Source organism: Haliotis asinina, chromosome 1 (assembly GCF_037392515.1).
Source record: "Haliotis asinina isolate JCU_RB_2024 chromosome 1, JCU_Hal_asi_v2, whole genome shotgun sequence".
In the NCBI taxonomy this organism is placed as follows: domain Eukaryota; kingdom Metazoa; phylum Mollusca; class Gastropoda; order Lepetellida; family Haliotidae; genus Haliotis; species Haliotis asinina.
The window spans coordinates 41261542-41285261 of NC_090280.1; the positions used below are offsets into that span (position 1 = coordinate 41261542).

Below are 23720 nucleotides of genomic sequence, written 5' to 3' on the forward strand. Positions count from 1 at the left end.
CTTCAGTTGTAAAACTAGTGCTGGTCATGGCAAACAACCCGCGATGGGATACATTACATGAGGATACTATTGCCAATGTATTGTGTGCCCTGAAGCGGTATAACCACTATAGTGTGTGTGTGTGTATATATGTGTGTGTGTGTGTGTGTGTGTGTGTGTGTATATATATACACGAATCCCCCGATATAAGGGTGTCGATAGGATACGCATCACAATACCAACTTCTTTAATATATATATATATATATATATATATGTGTGTGTGTGTGTATATGTATATATATATATGTGTGTATGTATATATATATATATGTGTGTGTGTGTGTATATATATACACACACACAAACACACAAACATATACATACATACATATATATATATATATATATATATTTAACCACTAGTGTGTGTGTGTGTGTGTATATATATACACGAATCCCCCGATATAAGGGTGTCGATAGGATACGCATCACAATACCAACTTCTTTAATTCTAACACCAACTATAAAACACCTTAAAATCACAACAAAACATTTTAAAGTATGTCGTGCAATTCCGCAAGTGTTTTAATGTTAATTCAGAAACAGATAATCAAGTTTATTCTTACTTGTGAATGACAACAACATGCGAGCGCTAAGTCTGCCATAGTTCTTGATGCAAGAATTTTGGAGAAAACGTTCCCTTATGAAGCAAGTATTTTAATCATCCAACAAAAGTAAGTCTTTCTTCTTGACAGATATCGCGATTCGGCAATATTCAAAGTTAAATATAGATGTATCATGAAGTTTCGTATCGGATATATGTGTAAAACTTTCAAATGAATCACTGTATGGCGGTCCATGGATCAATGCATATAGATGAATCGTCACACCACTAGTTAAAACATTGCCCTGAACTTCAAGATATACAGGATTGTCTTTACCACCTTTATATCAAAACAAAGAAAGTTTTCATTATGAATATTTTTATTGCATTGAATGTATGGAACACAAACACATGTACGGCCAGATTTCACTAAGAATTAGTTTACAGATCTGTCTTCATTTCAAAATGTATACCTAGGAAAAATGAAAACAATATTTTCTAATCCTGACTGCAAACTTTATAATAGTCCGGATAATTTATTTTATCTAAAATAGTCCAACTATTTCATATATATTGCATAAATACATGTTTCATGAACCTACGATATCTGAATGTCATTCAAACAAAATCTGGCCTAAACAATAAGACATACTTAGAGGTAAAACCGACACGTGAATCACAAGGAATGGCATATATAATACTGGAGGTGAGGTTACAAAAAACATGATAAACATATAATCAAGTTCATTAAATGTTTTTATCACATCTATTATCTTAAAGTTTAACAATGGATATTGTATATGTGAGCAAATGAAATAAGAAATACATATCACAAGTATGTTATCACAGACCATGGACGGAATTATAGTTCTGACATACACAACAGAGGACAGTAAACGTTTTATCAGAAAAATGTCAATATCACACAGTTCAAGAACATTCATCATCATAATACTTCATCTTCAGATTCTCAACACATCCCAACTGCTTGGGAAATATTCAAACGTGGTAAAGCTTAAAATTCTGCAAACATACCAGGATGTACAATGATCGAGCAGCTATGATAAATCATCTTGATTTTATGTACACAGCATGGGAGGTCTGCCACTTGGCAAATGCATATAAAATGATGGCCACTGAACTTTCATCAATTTCGACTCTCTGTGCTTGTACTAAAGGTGTAATTGGAACTAGGAGACACACCCACTCAAGCTGAGCAGGAAGGAACACACACCAGCACGACCTAATTTCACAGTGAATACAGCTTGTAATGAGACAGAGATTTTTGTCAGTCTTGGCATCTGGACATCTGACAGTATCATATTAGTCTGTGTTACAGAGACACTAGTACAGCCTCTCAGTTCCATACCATGTCAGCATCTTTATTCTCATAATTTCTTGTCTAGTACTGTGGCCTAGACTCTCTCCTCCCTACTATGTCAGCATCTTCAATCTCAGAACCTCGTGTCATTTCAGTTTCATCTTGTGAATCTTGCAGCATCTGTGGCAGTGCATCTGCTGATTTCTTGGATGCTGGTGAAGCCACTCTCTCAACATCAACTTCCTCAGCACTCCCACTATTCTCCCTTACTCTGTCTTCAACATCTGCATTGTTGGATTGGTTCATGTTTCTACGCTGAGACCCTGTCTCAGAGATCTTTCTTCCCTGGGATGTCCTTGAGGTGTTAGATGGTGGTCGGGTGCCACTGACCCTTTGAGAAGATGTCTGGGAAGTGTTGGATAAACGGCGCTGTGAATTTCCTTCTGCTCTCTGTCCCGATGTCCGAGACTGGTTGGATGGAGGTCTGTTCCCACTTGTCTGACCCAGAGATGCAGGAGATGCTTGCCGGGAGGCAACTGATCCATGTGCCTGATTCACACCACCAGACCTCTGAGATGTTTCAGAAACCTTTCTTGTACCACTGGTAACTGACTTCTGAGAAGGGCGTCTCTCCTGACTAGCTCTAAGATCATCATGAGACCCTGCCTTTTCAGAACCTCTCTGGTCCTCAGACTGACGGTCAAGCTGTTCTTCTGTTGGTTCATTTCCTCTGTTGTCCAGCTCTCTGTGAACAGCACTGTTTGTCTGACCCTGTGACTTGCCACTGCTTTTTCTCCCCTCGGTACCACGAGAACCTGCACTGATTCCTGATCCTCTTGAAACTGGTCTTCTTGCGAAGGACTTGTTACTATTTGCACTGCTGGGCTTTGAAGGAGGCCTAGACGAAGGTTTCTGTGCAGCATCCGGAGCATCATCCCGCACCATGGGTTTTTCTCTTGTCAGCCCAAGCCCTGGGGGCAAAGGGTCAGCTTTGGGTGACATTGGTCTGTAGGAAAGCTGGGATTGGGAAGACTGCTGAGACTTGACTGACTGGTTTGATCGTGACTTGACAGAAGCAGCCTCCGTGTGAGCAGTATCTGGCTGTTGGGTTAGCTCTTCCGCTTCCTCCTCCTCGCCCATCTCCTCACCCTCTCCTCGTTGACTCAGTGGAAGGCGCTGTAGCAGCAAGTATGACCTTGACTTCTTAGGTCCATCCTCAGGCAAACCTGCACAGCAAACAACATCTAACAGTATTAACCATAGGCAATCAGATACATTAGACTACTTACTGGGGATTCAGGCATTTTAGTGTTTTGTCACTTAAAAAATCTTTTGGGACTAGTGAAACACCAGTCTGTGAAAGAAGTTGTTCTTAGGTATACACTAACATAAAATTGTCTGAAATAGTCTTTTTCAAAACAGTTTAATGTAAACATACTGTCTGTATTGTATAGCTAAATGAGCCTGACCAACTTCTATGCCTCTTTCAGCAAACATGGGTTGAAGACCTATCCTAGCATGGATCTTCACAGGTTAAATTGCAAGTGAGATCGCTAAAATTGAAGATGTACTCAATTTTACTTCTAAAATCAACAAACTCAAAGATTGAGAAGGGGTAATTTGTGAATGTACTGACCTGGATCCAGGATGAAAGCTGTGCGAGACAGTCCCCATCTCTCTACCGGTGAAGGACACTTGATAGGAAGGTGAGTGACTAGCATCTGTCGGCTCTGGAACAGCAGGAATACAAAATATACGTGAGTAATTTCTTGATCAGTAACACCGGGTTTAAGTATTTTGTGTGGTCGTTTGTTTGGTAGCTGTTTAACGCCATATGCCAAATTCCAGCCATATGGCAGCGGTTTATAAATAACTGTGTCTGGACCAGAGAATTGAGTTATCAACAGTATGAGCCTTGATCTGGTTAACTGAGGCACTATAGCATAAATGTGTCAACCATGTCAGATCTTGACTACTTGATCCCGTAAGTACATATTCTGTTTGGATCAGCAGTTGAACATAGAAACCCAAAATTAAACCCTTCAGAATAGGGTCAGCAGCTCATTTTCATTATTTTGTGAAATGTACCAGGATTGTTAAACACTGTATCAGTCAAACTAAGATCAGGACCACTGTTAGGACACCGCATTGTGACACAGTATGGTGACACATGTCAAAACCAAAACTGTAGTATAAAAATAATAATGATAATATTTATGACAAGCCCTCTCTAGGTAAGATATCATGCTCAAAGCGCACAATCTCATCATTATTGCCACAGATAATGCAAGCTGCCTGTGAGGTGATAGAAGTTAATAGTCTCATGACCAACTTCACCGGGTACCCATTTTCTGTTGGTGAACAGGGACAATTTTGAACAAACTCACTTGGCTAAGATGAGACCACATGTGCCATGTGTGCTTTGCTGTGGGGCAGGACTAAAGTCCATGAAACTTGCAGGTGTCAAGCTGCAAAACACAGTCACCCATCCAAAGAGTCTCCATGTCCAAGGTTCAACTGATTGTGACCTGAACGCTATGCACCGGACCACATGCTATCATGCTCATTCACCACAAACACTCACTCTGTTCATGTAGACAGGGCATTGGTAGATGTTCTCATTGAGTTCTTCCATGTCCCCATCTCCCTCCCTCTCAGCTGGTGGGGGAGTTGCTTTCTTCATCAGCTTCACATACACACACGGAACATCAAACAATGCTCTTCTGTGAAAAAATACATTGAAAATCAACAGAATTATCTACATTGAAATTACCTGATTCTGTTGTATATTGTATTAACATGGGCCGGACACATGATTGGACAAGGTGATATTCAAACCAATGACACCTCAGATTTAAACCTATGAAGTTTCTCACATGCTTGTGAGGCAAACGGCTTGATTTGTGGTGTGTTAGACAGATTGGTCACCACCTATTGTCGAGACTGTGAAGTTTGAGAAAGTGGGCCATTAATCTCAACATGCTCAAGCAGAAATTATGTGAGTGCTCACTTTGATTCTCTCAGCATATCCTTGTCGAAGTTCCAACCTGCTCCTTGTAAATGTATGTCAGTCAGGAATAAACCATCGTCCATCTCTATGTCCTCTGTGTCCATCGTGTTGAGGACATCGCACTCAAACACAATCTGAAACACACCAATCACATGTTTAAACATGATCAGTCATCAATTGCACATTAAAACGCAATGTCATCTGGTTTGATATCAAAGTTTGAAACCCCCAGACAAGCCTAAGTGCCATGTAGAAAACCTTTATCAAAATGTGTTCATGTAACTTAAAAGAAATTCAATAAGAAAAGACTACAGCTAATCCATCATGACAATCAGACTAACATAAGAAAACTTGTGTGTTATCAGCTTCAAGGATATCTGCATTTAAAAGACACACAGGTCACATTTTAAATGCACCTGGAACTATCACCATTTAGACCCGAAAACCTGAACAGAACAACATTCGCTATAAGTCAGGCCTAATGGCTATGGCTGAAGCTCGTAGGATTTATTAAGCCTGGTTTCAATGTTTATAACATGCATATGCCACCTGATCAATACCTGATCTATGTTGCACTTGCACACAATAGCCTTCTCCTGTCTATAGGCTGACAACAGTGCCCTTGGGTTGACCAAGCCTCCCAGCCACACGGTTGACAGATGGCCACATGCTATTGTTGGATTGTCCTGTAACTGACCGTTGTCCTTAAATGTTGGGACCATTCCTCGTCTGACCCAGGATTGCAGCTGCTGGTACCTCTTCTTTTTGTCTGATCAGAAGACACAACAATATGTTTGGAACAGGCATATGTCAGATTTTCAAGATGGGCAGGACTGAACTGCCCAGTACCTACTGGATTTCAAAATGACCAGTACCTGTCTTGTATATGACTTACTAGGAACTGAGAGGACTGACTATGTAGTATGTGACTGATCTGCAAGACAGGACAGTAGACAGTATGTACAGGACTGACAGTTGGGTTATATATATCTAATATGTAACTGATCTGCAAGCCAGGACACTAGAGAGTGTGTACAGGACTGACAGTTGGGGTGTATCTATCTAGTATATGACTGATCTGCAAGACAGGACAGTAGACAGTATGTACAGGACTGACAGTTGGGTTATATATATCTAATATGTAACTGATCTGCAAGCCAGGACACTAGAGAGTGTGTACAGGACTGACAGTTGGGGTGTATCTATCTAGTATATGACTGACCTGCAAGCCAGGACACTAGAGAGTGTGTACAGGACTGACAGTTGGGGTGTATCTATATAGTATATGACTGACCTGCAAGCCAGGACACTAGAGAGTGTGTACAGGACTGACAGTTGGGGTGTATCTATATAGTATATGACTGACCTGCAAGCCAGGACACTAGAGAGTGTGTACAGGACTGACAGTTGGGGTGTATCTATATAGTATATGACTAACCTGCAAGCCAGGACACTAGAGAGTGTGTACAGGACTGACAGTTGGGGTGTATCTATCTAGTATATGACTGACCTGCAAGCCAGGACACTAGAGAGTGTGTATGTGACTGACAGCTGGGGTGTATCTATCTAGCATAAGCCAGGACACTAGAGAGTGTGTACAGGATCGACAGTTGGTGTGTATCTATCTAGTATATGACTGACCTGCAAGCCAGGACACCAGAGAGTGTGTACAGGACTGACAGTTGGGGTGTATCCAGGACACAGGAACATGTTCTTCTTGCAGACTGAAGACTGTGCTCAGGTGGGAGTGTGGCAGAGCCTCAGGGCCACCAAGCAGACAGCCCTGTAGGTCACTGATCTGCTGTCTGATGTGACACAGGATGGAGTTGAGCCAGAGACACTCCTGAAAAACAGAAAATATGAAGAGGTAGTGACTAGAAAATAGATTTATCTGCCGGTTTGCAAACATAAGATGGGTCTTTTAAAATTTCATTAGTATTTCAATGTCCCCTAATAAGAACACATCTATGGTTTTCTGGAATCAGGAAACCTGACAGTGAAGTGCAGTGACAAACATTTAACTGTAAACCTTTATGTACAGCAACCATTATGGACATTTAATACCCAGGTAAACAGACATTGGCTGCACAGTGCCTCATCCACCTTGTAAACACCAAACCTGTTAAGAATCAGTTTAGAATTGGTCTTCAGAGCAACCAATACTTAAGAGATAACTAAAAGACTTGTGTGGTCAGACTCGCTGACTTGGTTGACACAAGAGGTGAAATGGTATGCTAGCTCTTACCACGTTATGGTATGCATTGTAGTACTACAAACTGGCTTTTGATTTGGTCCGTTTTGGTTCTGTATATGAGATATGGTCATAATGCAGAAAACTGATAACAGCCAAACCAAATAGATATAGATAAATTATTCAATTTCTCGAAATTTTATGATTAAAGGTTTAAAAAGTTTATAAGAAATGCTGTTACGAAAACCAAAAACACAAAATTTTTGGTTTTCACTATAGTATACCGAATCAAAGGCCAAATACCTTGTTCTACAAACATCACAGCATACCATTTCACCCCATTTTGACACCTGTCACCATATCTCAATCAATGATCATGCTGTTTATCACAGGAGTGTCTGATATTTACAGATCATGTACAAAGCTACAATATAGATTAATGTAGCATTAAACAACCAGCAAATAAACAAACTGTAAAGCTCATTAGAGGAAAAAATTGGGTAAACATAATATTTGTGTGATGATGCTCCTCAGACCACTAACCTGCAGAAGCACATAACCAATGCTTTCAGGCATCAGAGAGCTGGACATGCTTGATAGACTGATGATACTCGGGCAGTGGTAGGGGAAGTTGTAGTCCTGGGTCAAGGTCAGGGGCACCTGTCCCAGCTCTAGCAAGGGAGGCAACTCTTCCAGGCAGACATCAAGAGCTGAGCGTAGTTTGGCAATGTTGACAGTGTTGTTGGAAGGTGTGGAAATGTCTCCAGCTTCATTGTTCTGGGTTTCGAACATCAGGTCCAGGTGATTGATGAATGTACTGGCACTGGAGAAATAACAGAACATCACACATTGACGAGTAGAAAATGGCAATATAATCAGCACTAACAAACTCCCATCTCAGAATCCCTCGTTACAATAGAATGTTATAATTGTGGTAAAGTTACACATATTTGTATACTGAAGCATGTCAATAATGTTCCAGCTATATTGTTGTGGCCTACACATAGTCTAGTGGTTGATATAATGTACAACACGTCACACTACGATCACGCATATGAAAAGTCACAGAGGAATACCTCATATTTGTACTTTCTCACTGGCTGCACTGACCCCTAACAACCCGTCTTAAGTAATCACTCCTTAATGAGGTACTGGAGACTATGAGATGAGTTCATGAATGAACCATGTATATGAGGGACAGTCAAGCAGCCTTGTTTCTAAGGCCTATGCTCCTCACTAGAAGGCCAAGGTTTGATACCCCACAGGGTTCCAATATGTGAAGACCATTTCTGTAGCGACTCATCTGTCATGCTGCTGGAATATCGCTACATGCAGCACAAAACCATACTCACTCACCCAAACTGCCAAGATACAATAAATATGTGTCTGACACATGTGATACATGTGATCTCACCTGAGGCAAGTGAGTTCGCTCCAAACTGCCTTGATCACCCAACAGAAAATGGGTACCCGATGGGATAATATGACCATTAACTTTCTAGTGCCACCCAGGCAGCTTGGGTTATCAAGATAATGATAATATAATGAAAATAATAATAGTAATCAGATTGTGATTTCAGTGAGCATTGTATGGTGGAAACTAGGCACTATACAAATCCGTTAATAATTGATATCAACATTTCCCCTATCTGTGTATTGTCTCACCTGGCTTCACATCTCTCCCTCTCTACCCCTGCTCCAAGCTGCAAGGCAGGCAGAGTCATAGTGTCATCTCCGACACGCTCAAACCAGTCACCATACTCCGTGGGATCTGTTGGTAGTCACATACAATATGCTTCAATGACAAGACATTCACAACAAGTATTTCATCAACACATTCCTGCATGTTTTGATGATCAGCTACTGAATATGTCTCCAAGTCATTTCAACTTCTGCTGACAAACTGAAATCTGACAGAAAATCCCACTGTTTTCTAATGGCTGCTACTCACCAACATTGGCTGGTGGGGTGGGGAGGAGGACTGTGCCCAGCAGGATTTCACCCGCAGGTTCCTTGTACACCTGACCCAGTACATGGCTGCAGAGGTTCTCTATGTACATCTGGTCTGACTCATCCATCACCATCATGCCATACAGGAGCTGCAAGCATACAACAAGAAGCTTACAGACACTTTGAATAAGACAAAAATGATAAACACTTACAACTTTACATTCCAGACTTTATATCCTGCGCAAAGGGTGTAAAGGATGCTCAAAGTGCACAATCTGACAATTATTCTGGACAACTTAAGCTGCCTGTGAGATGACAGAAAATCACTACATACTTCTTCTAACCATATTGGCATACTTCCCAAACACTGATTCATCATTTCCTAATTGTCATAGGTATACATTCACATTGCAATTTATATACACTAAAATGACTTTCATCCGTGTTGTAACACGTTGCTTGCTAAAGAATATCTCTGAACTTAAACTTCTTTGTATTTAAGAAGTTGTGAGGTACTGACAAGCCTTAAGGATAACAACATCTTTATTTTGTGAGTGCAACATTTCAATACAGATTCTTGTACTATTGTCAAGCACTGATGAAAATAAATCTGGTATTACAGCTACTAGTCTAATCTTGTGACTTACCTTCGACAGGCCGAAACAAAGTTCTTCCAATCCAGGCTCAGTCTCATCCTTCTTCTTCAAGAGTGTCCCAGTCACCATGGAAACAGCACCACTAATCTCCACTGTGTCAAAGGGGTACCACTGACTGAGACCAACACTGCCAAAGAGTTGCCTGGCAACCAAAACTCCCTGAATGACAGCAATGCCGTAGACAAGGGAGCGAACCAACTGGGTCTCCTGGCGGACTTTCTCCCATACTTCTCCCGAGATCTTCTGTAGTGTGTTCACAATAGCTGTAAGTCAAACAAATAACAACATAATATGATGATAAGGAGATTAGTTAGGTCTTACACAGTATTTCACTTGACCCTTGACGAAGGAGAACATCATAGAATCACAGAGATTTGCATAACTTATATCAAAATAAGGCTATGTGCCATTAAAAGTGAAATATTCATCACATTAGAGGTGCTACTTGATTGATGAGATATGCAGAGATCGAGAGTTGAGATGTACCTACCTGACTTGACATAACCTTCAGCTGAGATGTGATGGAGTAAGTTTAGTTCAGTGGTCAATGGTATGAGCATCAATCTACACATTTGAGATACGATGACTTGAGTATACCACATCTGCTAACAGGACCACCTGATCCTCTTACAAGAGATGTGATAGAGACAGCACACTGAGATACAGATTTCAGATGTGGACCTACCTGACTTGAGATATCCTTCAGGTGAGACATGATGAAGAGGTGGAAGGATGTGGTCCCCTGTGTCATCTACCCCCGGGCTGATCATGTGGTTCCAGGCCACTTTGTGCAGGTTCTGCAGCAGGAAGTTAGGGATGTGTTCACATGGCTCGCTCGTCACCCACACACAGAACCGGGACTTGTCTTGTTGCTCTGCTGGGATGACCGCTGAAAAGGGAAACAACAAAGCTCCAGAACAATCACAGAACAGAACCAAAAAATTAGTGAGTGAGTTTAGTTTTATGCTTCACAGAATTCCAGCTGCATGGCGGTGGTCTGTGAATATTCAAGTATGATCATCAGCATAATCTACTCAATTGGGAGATAATGACATTTGTCAATCAAGTCAGTGAAACCACCTGACCCCATTAGTTGCATCTTATGCGAAAAAGTTCAAGATTTGAAAAAAACACCGACACTTGTGATAACTTGCCACTGCCTCACCTCTGCTCTTGTACAGCCTCAGCAGCCGTCTCTTGAGCTCCTTATAGAATGTGGTTGGTGCCAGATGAAGGTCTTCAATGATCACCCAGCCATCTTGTTTCTCTGCTGTGTCAATGGCCTCATCCACCTCTATTTCACACCCATCACACATCTTCACCACCTCCACTGACACACTGTGACTCTGGATGTACAAAGGATAATATTAAATCACTAGATTTGAGTCATAACCTTAATGTTAAAAGTTAAACATTTGATGACTACAAATTCAAATTCTCAAAAGATCAAACATCAATCACTAAAGGACACCTGGGAATTTCATAAGTTGTCAGGCCAAACCTTAAACAATGCTGAGCAAGCTGACTGGATTGTGTTTAAGACCTTTCACTGAACAGACGACTCACCTTGGCTAGATCTTTAAGTATGGTGACTCTGCTGATGACTCTCCTTGACTAGATCTGTAAGCATGGTGACTGGATTGATTACTCACCTTGGCTAGATCTGTAAGCATGGTGACTGGATTGATCACTCACCTTGGCTAGATCCGTTAACATGGAAACTGAACTGAAAGCTCACCTTGACTAGATCTGTAAGTATGATGACTGATAACTCACCTTGGATAGATTTGTAAGCATAGTGATTGGACTGATAACTCACCTTGGCTAGATCTGTAAGCATGGTGACTGGACTGTGCGTGAGTCGGAGCCTGCTGACTGAACAGCTATGAAGGTGGGAGGGGCTTGGAGGGAGAAGTAACAGCACACCTAGGTGACTACGAGCATCCAGGAGGACATCTCCCAGACTGAAGCCTGTCTCCTTGGGCAGGGTCAAGTTGAAGCTCTTCTCCACATATCTTGTCAGTGCAGCTGGCAGGCGATCAGGTCGTAACATACGCAATATGAGGAGTTGGTGGAACTCACTCAGCAGTCCGAGGTCAGGACTTCCAGCTGCTGCAGCTCGCTCACTGCCACGTGACCCAGCTCTACCACTCTCAGGAGGAGCTGTAGAATACACAAACCCTCATGAATAATGATTATTTACCAGCAGCAGGATTTCTTCTGGTATCTTTCTCTCAAGATTAAACAAGCTATAACTATTATAGCAACATGTCACAGGTATGAACAAGAGAGATATGAATAACAGTGAGGGTGCTCACATATTGAGCTAATGCTTCAACCACAAGGCTACTCCAATGACCAGATAACCTGTATAACCATTTCACTCTTCTTCGAATATAATCACACTTGTAAATCTTTAAAAACATTGACAAAAGAAATTCTTGAGTAATATAAATCCATAAATACTACCAGGTGTGGTACAACAGTGAATGAGTTTAGTTTTATGTTTCAGTATCACTGTGGGGGAGACAAGAAATTGGCTTCACCCATTGTAACCATGTGGGGAATCGAACCCTGGATTTTGGCATGATCAGCGATCACCCGAATTATTAGGCTACTCCACCATCCCTGGTACAACAGCTTAGCATACAAGCCACAGAACCCTGTCCACAAAGTGGTATGAACACTCGCAGTACTGAGATCCCTTGTGATACATATATCATTCAGATTGCCATATATATGTCCATGAGGCTGCTAGCCCCTGGGATTAGTTCTGTTATACACCATACAGGATTCAAATTTTGATATATACTATTAAAACAATGACAGAGTATGTAATGAAAGAGTCAAACATTGATATTAAAATTGCCTGCTATTGCATCACTGAGTGTAAAAACAGAAGACCAATGAAGATTGGGGTTAGATGACTTTAATTCATGCTTGTCGTAAGAGGCAACAAGTGTGATCAGACTCACTGACTTGGTTGACTCATGACATTGCATCTGAATTGCACAGATCAATGTTCAGGCTGTTAATCACTGGTTTGTCTGGTCTAGACTTCATTATTTACAAACCACTGCCAGATTGTTGGAATATTGCTGAATGGGGCATAAAACTAAACTCACTCACTCACACAAAAGACTTAATCGTTCTACTTACGCATGTCTGTGTTTTGAGCTATGCTAGCACAAGGCAGTGCCTCCCTCTCAGGGTAGGCTGATTTGTACCAGGCTTTCCATGAAGCAGAGTTTTGAGCAAAGTCCACACAGAGACTGTCCAACGGACCAGGCAGCACAGACAGGGCCAGAATGTCCTCCCACTTCTCCCGTGGCATCCACTGGGGTGGCTCATCCAAGCAGTCAAAGTCTGATAGTGTCAGCTGCATTCCTAGACCAGGGTTGCCTTCAACAAAAAATTGTTGATGAGTCTGAGCAAGGGGTCTTGCAACAACAGCAGTGGTTGCCTAAAGTAGACAGAACACACTGTACCCATTATGACAATGTTTTTTGTCCAGTTAATGTTGAAATATAGATGCTGAAAGATTAATTCAGGTTAGTGGACAAAGATGTTTTGGTGCAGACTTGCTGATTTAAGTTTTGATTGTTTGCCCAACATTGGAAACGTTTTGCAATTACTGACAGAGAACATCTGACATGGATACTGACAGGGAACATCTAAAACGAAAGATTTTGTCGTTATTTTCAACCATGATGATTCTTTTTTATATTTTTTAGTAATTGTATTGAGTTCTAAACAATGTCATGTAGAAAACAGGACATTTGCTTATTCTGATGACCAGATCAACTTTCTTGAGTTCAGATCATCCTTGTTGAGCGTATTTTACAATCACACCACAAATCAACACTTGGAGTAAAAATGGAGAATTCCATCAATGGGAGCTAAAAATATGAATTACAGTAAATTAATCAGTTGACAATAACTGTTCATTTTATCGACTTAGTTGTGAAGAACAGACCATACGTAACACATCAAATGTAAAGTTATCATCATTATGACACTGATAATGACACTGATGGTAATCAGTGAGTACCTTGAAGAAGAAGCGACATCTCCTCTGTGGAGAAGACCTCTCCTCCTTCATTCTGGATGTTGAGGCAGGCCAGAGTGGCGAACAGCAAACAGTCCTCCTCATACAGGCTCCTGTAGACACACTCACACTTACAGGTGGACAACACACATAAATAATGTAGACATCAATAAACACCAACCACTAACTTCCAAGTATTATATTAATATCCTTGTACCAATTATCATTAACCACTAAATTCCAAGTGAAATATTAATAACCTTGTACCAATAATATTAACCACTAACTTCAAAGTATAACATTAATAACCTTGTACCAACAACTAACTTCAAAGTAAGATATTAATAAACGTGCACCAATTAACATTAAACATTAACTTCAGAGTAATAGATCAATAAACTTAAACCAATTAACACCAACAACTAACTTCAAAGTATGATAAATATTAACACAAATCACTAACCTCCAGAATGATCATGAGTCCAAAAGTCTCCTACAGACACACTCACACATACAAACCAACATCTCCAGTCAGTATGGGCATCAGTATAATGCACAATCAGTTAGTATGAGGCAACAGCACACTTACAACTTGACCCTGTGATACACCAGACTGGTGAGTATGTCCATCAGTTGTTTGACTCTGTTCACTGACAGAGCTGTATAATCCACACCCTCCGACGGCAGGGGGACCGTGTCAGGCAGCTCTAGAGGAGGTAAGTCATCTGACTCACTTCCCTCCACAAACTTTTGAGCAGCTCCGGTACTGGCAGTAGACTCTATAAATCAAACAATATGTTAGCAGCTCCTTATAAAGAATGCAGTTTTGGTCTTTGGGGGCCATTGGTTTAAATATTCACCTCATAACTGACTGCCATGATCCAATGGTTACATATATTAACAGATACATATAAAAAGACAATCTGACTGATTACTCTTGTGATATGGCTCTTGAAATAAGCAATCAAAACAGGAGGCTTCTTCCTTCAGATTGAAAAAGAAATGAAAATTATGGCCAATCCATTTCTGGCAATGATCTTGGTTATACTTGGTCTTTAACATGTAGCATAAGGTGACAGACTGGATCAGGTGATCAGATTCGCTCATTTTGTTGATAGATATCATTGTATCACAAATGCATAGATCTAGACAAAATTCAGTTACTGCCATATACCTGGAATGTTGCTAACTGCAGTGCTGCACAACAAAACATTTCTGGTAACTGACAAATAATAATAATAGTGTACAGCCGCTTTTACTCAGTCTAAAACACAGACAAGTACCAAAGCCCTATATATAGGTCCCATCCTAACCAAGAACCTTCCTTGTATGTGCATTGCATTGAGAGCTTCTGATGACAAGACTGCAGTAGTTGTTGATATATGATCTAGGTGAGCTACAGTACCTTCTGTGGTGGCCTCTGCATGTCCTGATTCCGGCTTGGCATCCTCTCCCTCCCCTGTTGTGGCTACAGTTTCCTCTTTGCCTGGACACAAACACACAACTATACAGCACTCCACAACTACCATGGTACCTCAGCAAAGGTATTTTTTAGATAAAAAAAAAATTACCGTGCCAGATGACAATTAATTTGGGACAGCAACTGTCAGATCTCACCATAAGTACCATACTTTGTGTTGTTATTATTCCAGTTCTGTAAGCATCATTTCTTTACATACTGTGTTCATCTGATATTCCAGTGATAATATTTAAACATACATATTTCAGCAATGCTATACCTGAGTCTGTTGGTTTATCTGTGGCAGTCTTCTCTGTATTGGATACCTGAGATGAGGTACTGCCTACTCGAGGCCGTTTGTCAACCTCCACGCTGCTCTCACCATCCAGCTCATAGCCCTGCATACAAAGTCCTCATTACATATACTACTGAATATCACCATAGATGAGCCAAATTTTGAGGAATTGGAAAAAGGAGTTTGTAAAAGGGGGTCATCTATGGGTTCCTGATAAGACCTAATTAATATCTTCACCATATCATTCAACTGAAAATGAGACAAATATCTTTTACTTCCAAGTACCCATTTTTGTTGGGCAGCATAGACTTGAAAGCTATGCATATGAACAGAATCCTGTACAACTAAAATCACAGGTTAACTGATTAACTACACTCACATCTTCAGCATCTGGATCCTGTCCAAAGTCTTTGGGAAGTTCTCCTCCAACAGCCTCATCAAAGAGTTCAATGAAATACTGCAGGGTAAATTGGTACTCATTGTGGACACTGGGCAGACTCTGCAGGACAGAGAACATCATGGCCGCCCGCCTGGCAAGGGGGAATAACTCATCCTTCAGCAGCTCAAGGTCATCCAGGAGACTCTGTGTTTCGGCCAGCTTCCTCGCAAGCTGTAACGCCATCAGCTTTATATATTCAGGGTTTAAAACTCCCCAAATTACAAGTCAGACAGGCGGACTAGTAACTTTAGAAAATTACCAGTCCAGATACAAACTTGCCAGTTTTCAACAATAAAAAATAAACCAAAAAACCAGACTTCTGATTACTTTACTGTTTGTATGCATCACAATGAACGAAGTAACACTAACAGGCAATAGCATTTAAGTAAACTGAAAGTACATGTGTTGTGATTGGCTATCATAACATGAACTGTCCAGTTGTTAGTAGTTTAACATAAGTTTCATAATACCTTAAGCATATCTAACTGATGACAAGACAAGCTGTCTGATATTTTGGAACATTTATGGTTAAAATAGCACCGGACAGGCTATTTTTGAAATTTGACCATCCAAGATGAAACAGACTGTTCTGGGTGGTCAGGCAGGCAGGAATTTTAAACACTGACAAACTGTAACACATGTCATGGTACAAATTCTATTACTTATTTGGTTGAGTCCCATCCAGGATTCAAACCCATATCCTCAAAGTCAGACACCTATTCACCAGCACACAAAGTCAGCCTCCTAACCTGTTCAACCATCTCGACTCAAGCTCCAAACTTAAGAGCCAAGTTTTCAGTTTGGAAACATTTTCAATTGATCTCTTGTACAACCACTTCTGAGTCCTGACAGTGGCCAGTGGCATTGTTTCAAAAGAGAGAAAACAGTCATTCGTTACCTTAAACAGTGTCTTATACTTACATATTGCAATACGCCAACATCTGTCATAATATGAACATTTGGCAATACCCAACTCTACAAACTACAAATACGTAAAGTACAATTAGCTTTAAAAAAAATACATAAACCATAAATACATAAATATGCATTGTGCTCAAGACGACAAGATGGGGATGTGTGTCTCATACTGGAGTTGTTGGACACTGGTACCTACCTTCATCTTGGCTTCAGTGAGATCTGTAATGAACTGTAAAGCCTTGGGACTGCTGAGCATTGCTTCCTGTCCCCCTGCCAACACCCGTTCCTTCACCGTCTCTGACAATCGATACAGTGTGTCCTTCATCAACTGCAGGTTCCGCAATGCAATGACTCGCTCCCTGTATAGCTCAGGGCGAATGCGGGCAAAGGCCCTCATCAGCAGATCCTCAATGAGGGTATCATGGGAGACGCCAAAGTTCAGGAGGCAGGTGGTGGAAGCGATGTCGGGGTCAAACTTGGGTTTGGGGAGAGGTGTGGACAGGTAGAAGCGGAAGTTCTGATGGCACAATATGCGTCTCCCACAGAACATTATCATACGTGGTTCTGCAATAAACATACAAGACTAGGTTGAGTGCACTGGATTTGTTGATGTTGCAGTCCATACAGCTTTAGTCTGAATCTGTTTCTGATAGATCATGAAATTCAGTCCGCTGATCATGAAAGAAAGATGGTGATATACATAGGAAATAACACGAGTCAACCAATTCTGTCCCCATGAAAGACAGACTAGGGGATATTGGATTTACAAGATTGATAAAATGCAATCGATGAAGTCAGGGAGGAAACAGATGATGAAGAGAAATTAAGGAAAAATGTGACAGTTTTGGAAATGTTTCATCTGTATGGAAATATATACTTTTTCTTATATGCATTGGCATTAGCTAGAGGTATGCTCACAAAATGGAATATGCTCTATTTTTTTTAATGGTATATAACTGAACTGACAAGTTAAGACATGCTAATGGAAGACAAATTATGATATAAAATCTAACTGACACTAAGTGATTGACACTAAGTCAATTCATATAAAACAAACTATGATATATAATTAGTAAGGGAGTATATTTTTATGTTGCTTTTAGCAATAATCAAGCAATATCATGGTGAGGGATGCTAAAAATGATATCAAATGAGCTTAAACCCAAACACTGAGTATCGATATTTGATTGAACAGAAATGACCAGTTCTATTCCTCTTTGAAGAACATCCCTTGATACACAACTGAACTAAGCTAACTGTCTACATGTATCCCTGTACCACGCACCCTCATCACTGTTGTTCTCCCTGGCAGTATTCCTGTGGTGTACAAGTGGGGTGATGATGTTGTCTATATGCTCCTCACAGTTCCTCAGAAGGACAGGCTTGCCCCGAGTTATGGCCTTCTCCAGGGTTAGAATAACCTGTGGATCTGTCCTACAGACAGGCAGAACAAGTCAGTAGATGTACAAGTGGGAAAAGGTGACATAACATGTTTTGTGCTCAAACACATGGCTTATACCCATTCACATTTCAATTGCAAAACTTCAGAACTTTTCAAGATCCCTCTTGAAGTCATCAAGGTCACACAAATCAAACAGTACATTACACATACTAATATTTGTATATGATGTGTTATATTTGGCGCCATTCCATGTTAGACTTATACTCAAGCAGGCAAACATTGGAAGGCAAGGACAACTTGTTTGAAAGTTAGTAAAAATAATGTAGAAGCTTTTGAAGGCATATAATTGTTTTTCCAATGCCTCTTTTCTGTCCCTCTCATAACAAATAAAAATAAATCAAATCCTGATGAAGCTAAAGTTTTGAATAACATGTTAAATTTTATCATCCAAATGTTTAGCAACACATGAAAACAGATGATTCACTTCAGAAAATAGGAGGAAAAGAAGTGTTCATTACATCCCTATTATACTCTTCATATTTTATGACATCTTATAAAATGTAACTCTGAACATTCACTGAACTCATCATGCAAAAATACACCAGAAAACTGCCCACCACCATCTAGTTGTCTAAAGTTTGCAGAACCCTACAGGATGAATGGTTTATGACACTATGATTGCTTGTCAAAGCTAGTGTCAAGTGCATTATTTCTTCAATAAATATGTACCAAATGCTATAATTATGACTGTACTGTGGCTATTAACAGTATTGTGCTCTTCTTGAACAAGATCTACTGCAACCTTTTTAAGGTTAATGGTGTGGATTTTTGGTTCGTCTTTTCAGTTTAGTTTTATGCCACACTCAGCCATATTCCAGCTATATGGACCCTTGAAGATCCCGGGGTGGACTAGGCCTTCAGCAACCCATGCGACTATGCTTGTTGTAAAAGGTGACTAACGGGATCGGGTGGTCAGGCTCAATGACTTGGTTGACACATGTCATCAGTTTCTAGTTGCACAGATCGATGCTCACGTTGTTGGTCACTGGATTGTCTGGTCCAGACTCGATTATTTACAGACCGCCGCCATATAGCTGGAATGCGGGCATAAAACTTACCTCACTCACTCACTCACTCACTCCACCTATATAGGGGTGATCTGTAAATAATTGAGTCTAGACCAGAAAATCCAGTAATGAACATGATGAGGATCGGTCTTTGTAACTGGGGTACAATGACATACATCAAGCAAGTCAGCAAGCCAACCCACTCGATCCTGTTAGTCACCTCTTACAACAAGCATGGGTCACTGAAGATCCATTCTTACCTTGATCTTCACAGGTAACAGCATAAAAAAAAAATGTCAGTGTTATTCTCAGACTGCACCTGAAAGGTTTCTGGACACAGGTGTTTGGGAGAGATTGTTTTGATTGAAAACCGACACGCAGACTGAAACAAGATAAAAATATTTGTCTGTCCTATACTGCAATTTCCCACTGTATGAACTCAGGCATTGTAATTTTTTGACAGTCCTACATGCTTGCAAGTGTCACCATTTCACACAGGTGAAAACAACAGATGGTGGTAAGCTAGTTTTCTGGTGTAGTGTACCTACCATCTTTGTATACACAGTGCAGAGGAGGCAGGATCATGGTGGTCGGGAGGAGACAAAGAAAACATGCTGTTAGTAGATGCAGCGACACGCTCACACTCCTATACCACGTTACAACACCGATTACCAGTTAGTATCATTTTGTCAACAATTTACTGTTATTGAATTCCCAGTCTCATTATTCTATTCCGTGACAGTCATATTGTCACTACAAGTGAAACCTCGTTTGAGTGGCATTTTAGAAGTTGAGGTGTACAAATAGGACAAATTGTTATGGATAACTTCTTTATTGTGTGATTGCGACGTTTCGATACAGATTCTCATACTGACTTGTTGATTTCCTGCTTGGCAACGGTACAAGAATCTGTATCGAAATGTCACAATCACGCAATAAAGAAGTTGTTATACATAACAATTTGTCCTATAAGTGAAACCTCCCCGTGCAGTACTTTGCCAGGGCTGGCTATCAGTGCAGATCATGGAGACTGATAATCATCAACAAAATATTTATCCATTATCAATAAAAATCGTGGAAGTAACTTTGAGAAAAAATGGCATAAAAGTCTGAGAGAAATCAACATATTTCACATCATTTGTGAGTGGTGATGTTTATGCATGGGTCACAAACAAAACAGCTTAATAAAGATAACTGAAAAACAGTAAATTAAAACTTGATTTTTTCAGAAGTTTATGTTTAATATTAACAATGCTATAATACACATATCGATCAATCAATATTCATATTGATAATCAATAATAATTTTTCCCATTGATGATATTTCTGGTTACGGATCTTTATAGCCATGCCTGCTACACGGGCTGAGGTCATAATGCTGGTTTTGTCATCTCATTAATCTAACTTGGGTAAAAGTTAAGAGCTGTTATGATTAATGGCTTCAATTAAATTTGACTGTTGCTAATTTGCCAGACCGTATTATTGAGATCATAATGTGTAAAGTTAAATTAAGAATCTTAATAATTAGGAATCTTAAGAAGCTAACAAGACAGTTTCCAGTATTTTCACATTGCATTTTGATTTTTTTTAAAAACGAAAAAGACAAAAGCTATATAAAAATCTTACAAAACCCAAGTGCCCTCAATCATCATGCTGTGCATAGGAATGACAGCCTCACCTTGTTTCCATGTCGAGTGAGATGAGTTTGTGTTTGTTCATCAGCTTGTTGAGTCTTCCAAGCCATTGGGAACCTTCTCCATTGGGGTCAATCATCATCGGAGGTCTCTGCCAGGAAGTGCTCAGTATTGCTGCATTCTCGATCTGCCGGGGTCCGAAGTCTGAACACATACAACCAACACCATCAGGGGTATATTTTTAACCATTTTGTTTGACTTCATTCTCACTACAAACACCATCGGTTTGATGCTACAAGGGTCCACTCCTTCATCTGGTTTAGCGATAGTGTTAGGTACAGAGATATACATAATTAGGTACCTCACTCCTTCGCGCTTGGTAGCCCTTTCTTACCAAGCACCCATGTAGTGCCTGCATGGTATGGTATATTAGTCCTGTAGTGAAGTACAGGTCTACCATTTAAAGTACCATATTAGCACACCAAAAAGCAGTGCCTAAGCACTGAAGAGTAGTGCTTCCAAGGTAAGATGTAGTCCTCTAGTCGTAAACCGCACCACTCCTGCTGTAAAGTGCAATATGCCTGCCACAAAGTGCACTAATCTCAGTGTAAAGTTCAGTACTTGTGCAGTAAACTGAAGTAATGATGATGATAATGGGTTTGTATAGAGCCCAGTTTCAACCAGACGGTGATCAACAGAGCTGAAATCACAATCTCATTACTATTATCCTGGATAACCCAAACTGCCTGTGAGGCGCCAGAAGGTTGATAGTCACATGGCCTATTCCACAGGGTACCCATTTTCTGCTAGATGAACAGTGGCAGTTTTGGACAAGCTCACTTGCCTCAGGTGAGACCACATGTATCACATGTGCTTCGTTGTGGGGCAGGACTGAAGTCCTAGAAATTCTCAGGAGTCAAGCTGATATTAACACGGTCAACCATCCATGGACTCTCCATGCTTAACGTTGCTTAACTTCAACAGATTTGTGACCACAGTTCTATGCACATGACCACTCCCCTAGTAATGTACAACACCCCAGACCACCTACCTTTCCTAATCCAGTCATTAAGAGTTGGTTCCCCGATCAGGAGTTTGATGAGGCTGCGCACATACTTGTTGTACTGCATGGTAGTGAGTACTGGGGCAGTACTGTCAGAGTACTGGCTGCCATACTCATCAGCATCCTCCTCTGCTATTCTCTCAAGCCCTCCAGCACCCAACATGGGATCCTCTCCGTCAGCCAGGACATCACCTGGTGGCAGAAACATCAACATGTCATTGTCATCATATATAACAATTATACTGACTATTTTACACTGTGTTAAATCCAACCAATAAGTGGGTGTTCAAAGTGTTACAAAATAATAATAATATGACATACAGTCTAACTTGATGTAACCTGCTTATCTAAAGTTTTTGTCTGTCTGTCTGTCTGTCTGTCTGTCTGTTTGTTGTTGAACGTCAAGCTCAGAAATAGTCCAGGTATATGGCGGTGGTTGGTAAACAATTAAGAATGTACCAGACAATCCAGTGGTCAACAGCATAAGCACAGATCTCCATAAGTGGGATACGATATATTTGCTGCATTTTTGCCAGTCTGCACAATTCAAGATAATTCACAGCTTCTAAATACATCTGTATTTGACATGACAGTTGCAATTGACATAAGCAAAGTTAGGCTTGAGGAAAGAAATCAAGGGGACTCTTCAGCTTATGGAGCTTGGAGGTTTCAGCAAACTTCAGAGAAACTACGCTTCAGAATGTAACTATGAATATCTAACATCACTGCTCTTGTACTTACTAAGAAGTATTTCAGAAGAAATATATCTCCATGTTTGCAGGTTTGTTCAGTTAATGTGGGTGAATAATATATTTGCACATGTCAGCTATATAACATGTTTCAATTTGACAGGTAAAAATGCCTGCAGTGCTCATTGCTTTGTTGACACCTCATACTGGGTATGAACTGACAGACCTAGAAACATAACTGAGGTGAGCCAGAATCTGAACCCATCACAGGTTCCTCAAGTGCCAAAGGGTCACAACTCTGTACAGTTAAGTGCAGCGACATAGACCATTGGGCCAATTGTGCCCTTGTTTAATTAAAAATAATGAGTTTATCCATGCACATGAAATGCAAGTGTCAAGCAGGATGGTAGTACCTGTTACATCTTCTCCACTTGTCTTGCGTCTCTCTTCAAGTGTCATATCCTTCTGGTCAGATGATTTAACTGCTGCAGATTTGGGGGTACCTGGTGCCTTGGGTGTGGCAGGGGGTGAGTCCCCACCCTCACCCAACTCTTCAGCCTTTGATACTTCTTGTTCTCTCTCCTCTTTCTTCTTCCCTCCTGCATCTTCCTCTCCATCCTGACAACAGATAATCAGTTTGATGAAACTTTCCAAGCCTGCCCAGTCTGTTGTCTGATTTATAAGTGGAGCAGTGTGGTAGTCGGAAAGGACAAATGCAAACAAAACTGCCTGTAGAGGTTTATTCAGTAAAAGGAGAACATGGCAGGACAATCCAGTGATGTCACGGGAGGTTTATAATCATGTTTAAAGCATTGGCTCATTATGTCAAAGACATGATTTTGATTCAATACAAGGGTACCATGTTGGTGGGTTCTGAAGCAGGCTGGATTCATTGTGCATGCGTGTGCACATACGCACATGCTTTTGTACTAGCAAAATGTGATAGCTGGCCACATGTTAATATAAATACTGACATAGGATAATAATGAAATG

The 23720-nt window shown here is 40.6% G+C and overlaps 1 protein-coding gene across 1 annotated transcript in view; it reads right to left on the reverse strand.

Moving 5' to 3' along the window:
• Positions 1 to 962: 962 nt before the first annotated feature.
• Positions 963 to 23720, reverse strand: part of LOC137291601 (uncharacterized) — a 95974-nt gene continuing 73216 nt past the window's right edge. The window contains exons 76-100 of the mRNA XM_067822988.1: positions 23141 to 23345; positions 22027 to 22230; positions 21020 to 21179; positions 19890 to 19892; positions 18158 to 18306; positions 17069 to 17436; positions 15895 to 16125; positions 15501 to 15618; positions 15167 to 15247; positions 14351 to 14540; positions 13765 to 13874; positions 12873 to 13115; positions 11533 to 11876; positions 10879 to 11059; positions 10399 to 10602; positions 9705 to 9976; positions 9059 to 9206; positions 8773 to 8878; positions 7651 to 7930; positions 6558 to 6759; positions 5477 to 5685; positions 4917 to 5050; positions 4491 to 4629; positions 3543 to 3636; positions 963 to 3132 (exon numbers count right to left, since the gene is read on the reverse strand). Coding sequence (XP_067679089.1) covers positions 1988 to 3132; positions 3543 to 3636; positions 4491 to 4629; positions 4917 to 5050; positions 5477 to 5685; positions 6558 to 6759; positions 7651 to 7930; positions 8773 to 8878; positions 9059 to 9206; positions 9705 to 9976; positions 10399 to 10602; positions 10879 to 11059; positions 11533 to 11876; positions 12873 to 13115; positions 13765 to 13874; positions 14351 to 14540; positions 15167 to 15247; positions 15501 to 15618; positions 15895 to 16125; positions 17069 to 17436; positions 18158 to 18306; positions 19890 to 19892; positions 21020 to 21179; positions 22027 to 22230; positions 23141 to 23345 — 5520 coding nt within the window. The 3' untranslated portion in view covers positions 963 to 1987. The remainder of the gene's footprint in view (positions 3133 to 3542; positions 3637 to 4490; positions 4630 to 4916; positions 5051 to 5476; positions 5686 to 6557; positions 6760 to 7650; positions 7931 to 8772; positions 8879 to 9058; positions 9207 to 9704; positions 9977 to 10398; positions 10603 to 10878; positions 11060 to 11532; positions 11877 to 12872; positions 13116 to 13764; positions 13875 to 14350; positions 14541 to 15166; positions 15248 to 15500; positions 15619 to 15894; positions 16126 to 17068; positions 17437 to 18157; positions 18307 to 19889; positions 19893 to 21019; positions 21180 to 22026; positions 22231 to 23140; positions 23346 to 23720) is intronic.